A 5,218-nucleotide genomic window follows, 5' to 3' on the forward strand; every position below is an offset into this window, starting at 1 on the left:
CTGCCTTGGTGAGTTTACTTGGTAACATGTCGCCACGTGGAGATGTTGTGATGTGTGGATTCTGCACTATACAGACACACAACTATGTTATACTAAGTCGCTTTGGACATAAGCATCTGCTAAGTAACCTTAACCATAACATGTCCTTTAATTATCAGAGCAAAAAGCAAAATCTCGATAACAGAAACACCACCTAGTTAAAAAAAGACACAGAGAGAGAAGCCACCATGTGACCTAACAAACACACTGTTGGTATGGAAACAGACGCTTTGTCACCTGCTCGTTTCTAGTATTGCTATGGAAACATGTAAACTCATGAGATCATCATGGCACGTTTGGTGAAATTTCAAAGTCAAATTCAGCAAGTTAGAGTGGAGTTTTTCATCAGACAGAGGTGATCAGCTATTATTTTTATGCATGCACATCTTTCTTATGGCCATAGGAAAGCACATCAAGTCACAAGTTATTTGGCTAGTTGGATTTGTATCCACATAGCCCTAAACTAAACATTGACCTAACTTAGCTAACGTCAGCTAAAAGTGATCATCCAAAGAGGGAAAGCAATCGAATATACTAAGATGCCACTCACTGTTTTAGGATTGCCGAGGAAAACAGAAAGAGAGAGAATGCAGCTGCAGTTAAAATACAGAGCTGGATCAGAGGATGCCGCGTTCGGGCTTATGTGAGGTAAGAATGCTACAGTACATTAGCTAACATTACCATTGTCAGGCACTTAATTGATGGGTTTAACCTGCTGGTGTCATAACAATGAACGATTTCTTGTCATCTCTGTATTTGTGTGTTTCAGATTGGTAGCTTATGTAATGACTTTCATTGATGTAACATTGTATTATTGTTAGGCTATTATTATTATCATTATGAGTAGTATTATCAATTATATCGGCGGTAGTAGTAAGTGACCAGTTTTAGTCATTTTTTAGTAACGTCTTTTTACATAATTTTAAATGTTCCACTTGGTCTCAGCCAGACACTTCAAACTGCCCTCAAACTGCACCACACCATTTCTATATTAGACAACATTAGCATGGTATGGCAGTTAAACCTAAATCACATTCACACTTTCTCAGGACCAAAACATTATCATATGTGGGGCTCTAGCACCTTAACCTCAACATAATTCTGCAGGGTCAGCAGACAAACTTCCAGACAGTAGGTTAATTCAGATTACTTTAGTTAATTGATCAATGTATTAAGTGGTTAATTAGCCACAATTTGAGCTCCTTAAGTGTGGCTCCTGGGTTACCATGGTCCCCATAGAGGCATTGATTTTCTCATGTTATAAATGGCCTTTTGAAATTAATGGTCTTGAATCAGAAATCGCTCTGGACCTGTATTTAGCTGCTGTGATAGTGTAGAATACAGAATTGAGGTGGTAAGTAGCCTACAAAGATAAAAAAAAAAAAAGGAAAAAAAAAATCAGGAGTGCTAGAGTTGACAGTTTCTGTGCATACTAATGGCATCAATTCCATAGGTATCTCAGCAGGAATGTGGTCATCATACAGAAAATATGGCGTGGATTTGCTGCAAGGGCTGTCTTCAGACAGATGCAAGAGGTAAGCTGTATTCATACTCATGTGAAAAAAGAACATTAACTGCACTGAAATATATTTTCACCACAATATCACTTTGGGGTTGAATAAGGTATTCTATCTATCTATGTAGTTTAGCTTAATACAATAAGCCATGTGTTTGATTTCAGATAAGATATATCACAAAAAAAAAGAAGAAAAAAAAACAACACAATGTTAGTTTGTAGATTTTCTGGGTTTTCACATTTTAATTTCCAGTTGGTCCTCGGATTTTGCTGACTTGAACTATGATGTTCATATTCATGGAGAGCTGATGTAACTGTGGAGGCTATTTTGCGCCCTTGTGTTGGGCATATTGCTAATTGCCCACAGATTGTTGATACATAATCCAACCCCCCCAGTGCTCTCCAAAATCATTTGCTGGGGATAAGGATGGGCTGAACTTCAAATATTATGCATGACTATCTAGAAGTAGCTTAAATGGCAAAGATAGATTTCAAGTTTTACCCAATATCCAGCACAGTAGGTGGCACATTCCAGTACATTTGAAATGTACACGAGACTCCGTATGAGCAAATGATCCCTTAGTTCAAAATTAGCACTCAGCTAACGCATAACAACACACTCCTCTTCTGTGTTTTCTTCTTCCTCTCTCTCTCTCTCTCTCTCTCTCTCTCTCTCTCTCTCTCTCTCTCTGTGACCCCTCCTCCCCTTTCTCTCACAGACAGTTTTAGTTATCATTATACTGGACATATTGAAATGTGTGTCCCCTTTATGGTTCTCTGAAGTGTCTGCTGAAATGTGGCCCTAGTGAATAAATCACGGTGTTACGTGTTGTGAATATTCCGTGCCATTGTTCGTGTGGGCTGTCGCCCGGCGCCATTGATTATCAAACTCAGCGTAGAGGTGCTTGCCATCATATATCTCCATTAGTTCACAGCTTGACTACCATAGATTTTCTTGCCCATGTCTGCATTATGTATTAAGAAGAGCCCTGTCCCTTCAATACAAAGTCTGACTTACCTCTCTCTTCCTCCTCTTTGTCTCCCTCTCCCTGCTAGTCGCTGCCTTCCCTGACTTATTATGTATTATGCATAAAGTGTGCTTTATGTCGGGCATGTTCAAGAGGAAGCGGAGAGAGAGAGCACAAGCATTCTGTAATGCTGTCCTCTTTTTTACGTTCTCAGGCGGCATACTTGGCCAGAAGAATGAAGTTCTACACTCTAATGGCTGTCAGGGTGAATATGTCTCTCTGTGTTTCGTGAAATGGAGATGCCACTTGGCATTTTAATATAATAAGTAAACAAGCTGGAGTGTGCCATCACTGCCCTGGGTTAAAAGGCAGGACAGGGCCTGTGAGATGGCTGCTATGCAAACTGGTATTGAATGAATAAGTATGTAAAGTCTATATGGATAACTGTAGTCTAGTGTTGCCACACCTCAATATTTTCAGCGCCATTGACTGAGGACGGAATGGGAAAATGTCAAGTCTCTTCACATGTTTACCCATTGATCTTTGTGCAGAAATACTTTGCTAGTAACCACATCCAATTCATAGATGGTATTTTTTCCCCCTGAATTTACTGGCGTGATCCGATTCTTTCAGTCAGAGAGGCAAGTTAACCATATATTTTCCAATTGAGGAAATGCTTGCAAAAGAAAACAAGATAAAAGGTTGAGCCTTTTTTTCGGTAGACACATATAAATCAAAGATTGTGAACACACTGAAGGCTCAATTGGAACACTTCAATATAACATGTTTCATAGTCTATAAATCAAAAGAGTTTGTGCTTGAGTGATGCATTGGCACTTTTACAATGGTGGAGGCTGAAACCAAAATCCTATATTTTACTACTCCATATTGTGTTTTCTCATCTAAAGTGAAATTGTTAAACGAGTTTTACAAGTCCAACAAACTCTCAGCATTTACACAAGAACACATATTAGCAGCAAGCAATGTTTTGGCAATCACCCGAAATCCTCAGACGAGACATTTTATATTTGTGTGGCAATCCGGAGTGCAGAGGCCAGCCTAGACGCAGCGCTCTCGTAAGGGTCTCATTTCAGGCGTCCAGCGGAGAGACGATAGCGTCTGACCCCTCCATTAAGGGCCAGGGGCCACAGAGCAAAGGCCTTATAACCACTTAGATGTGAACAGAAGCCTCCTCATAGGAGACAAATGTTTTATGAGCGCTGTTAAAAAAAGAGGGAGAAAAAGAGGTGGTAGGAATGTCTGAGGACAAAAGTAACATTTAGAAAAATAGATGTATTGTTGTATTGAATGTATTGTTTAAAAATTGTTGGTTTTTACTGAGGTGTGTTCTTTGCAGAGCTGTGAATTTTGTAAATGTGTGTTCTAATTTCACTCCTGTATAGTTTTTAGTCAGTCAGTCTGTAAAGGATTTGGTCAGTCGTGTGAGAAACAGAAATAGACAAGACTAGACCAGTTTTAAAAAAACACCCCTATAAGTGGACGTCGGCCTCCCTTTCAGATTAATTCCCTTTAAATTGAAACAGCACGACTGGCTAATTATGGGCCAATTAACTTGGGCTGTTTTGGTGGGAACAAATTGCGAGTCGGTAATCAGTCACAGCAGAAACAGACACGTCTAATAAAGCCAAGGTAAGCGGTCCGAGTGTACTTGAAAGGACATCTCCTCCCTCCCGCTTTATATCGTCCACTGAGCGACCGCGTGGCAAACATCGCCCCTCTCCGCTCGTTACCTTCTTCATCTAGTTTTTATCCTTTTGTTTTTCCCTCGAAAAAGTCTTTATCATGCTCTTTACCAAAGGCCATTGTATTAGTGTGTTAATAGAAACTAGTGTTTACAAGGGTCCCTGAATTTGTATTAGCTCTAATTGAGCAATATGCACCATTGATTTCGCTAGTCTAAAAGGTCACCAAGAACTTGGGATTCTCTGCCAGCAATTACTTTATTTAAAATTATTTATTGACTGCTGATCAATGGCAATTCTTATTTAGTTTTATTTTTCCCTATTATTTTTTTCACCTGCTATTGTTTTAATCTCTTAATTAGCCTGAAGGACATCTGTCCCCTTTGGTTTGGAGCGGATAGATCAGTGAATGATGTGTTAGCCGGGGCTGCGTTATCAGTCTCTAAGGCCTTGTTGTCTAGATGCGGCAATAGCTCAAAGCCCCTGTGCTCATGGCGGAGGGAGAGAGAGGTGTTTTTCTTATCTTGGCCAGTGTGGTGTCTGCATTGCTTTCCACCAGCGGAGTGAATGAATAGAGTGCCTGGCATGGTTCAAGCGATTAGATCTCTGACTGAGAAGAGGAGTGTTATTCTTGTAAAAAATGTAAAAAAAAGTGAAAGGAATGGTTATGCAGCTTCATTGAATTCAACTCACACGTAAACAATCAGCTTCATACTATAGACAGAGCTCTTCTGTACAGACATAGAAAATATCTAAACTTATTTTAGCAACTTTGTTGAACTCATTTAAGTTTTTTCTTTGTTTCAGCTATAGTATAACATATTATTTTCTGTACCACTGGTACAATATTTTCTTAACCACTGGTATTTATAACAAATTAAATGCAGGTGAAATATGTCTTTCTCCTCACAGATCCAGAAAAGGTGGAGGGGTTATTATGTGAGGAAATATATACACAATTATTACGAGCGGAAGAAATATCTGGAGGCTTT

At 39.4% G+C, this 5,218-nt stretch overlaps 1 protein-coding gene across 5 annotated transcripts in view; it reads left to right on the forward strand.

The window, feature by feature from the left end:
* Positions 1 to 285: 285 nt before the first annotated feature.
* spata17 (spermatogenesis associated 17) overlaps positions 286 to 5,218 on the forward strand; it is a 70,142-nt gene continuing 65,209 nt past the window's right edge. For all 5 annotated transcript variants that reach the window (XM_048228639.1, XM_048228642.1, XM_048228640.1 and 2 more), the window contains exons 1-5: positions 286 to 394; positions 598 to 687; positions 1,493 to 1,574; positions 2,738 to 2,788; positions 5,139 to 5,218. The exon at positions 5,139 to 5,218 is cut by the window's right edge and continues 24 nt beyond it. In XM_048228639.1, coding sequence (XP_048084596.1) covers positions 327 to 394; positions 598 to 687; positions 1,493 to 1,574; positions 2,738 to 2,788; positions 5,139 to 5,218 — 371 coding nt within the window. In that variant the 5' untranslated portion in view covers positions 286 to 326. The remainder of the gene's footprint in view (positions 395 to 597; positions 688 to 1,492; positions 1,575 to 2,737; positions 2,789 to 5,138) is intronic.

The sequence above is a fragment of the Alosa alosa genome, chromosome 19 (assembly GCF_017589495.1).
Source record: "Alosa alosa isolate M-15738 ecotype Scorff River chromosome 19, AALO_Geno_1.1, whole genome shotgun sequence".
In the NCBI taxonomy this organism is placed as follows: Eukaryota; Metazoa; Chordata; class Actinopteri; order Clupeiformes; family Clupeidae; genus Alosa; species Alosa alosa.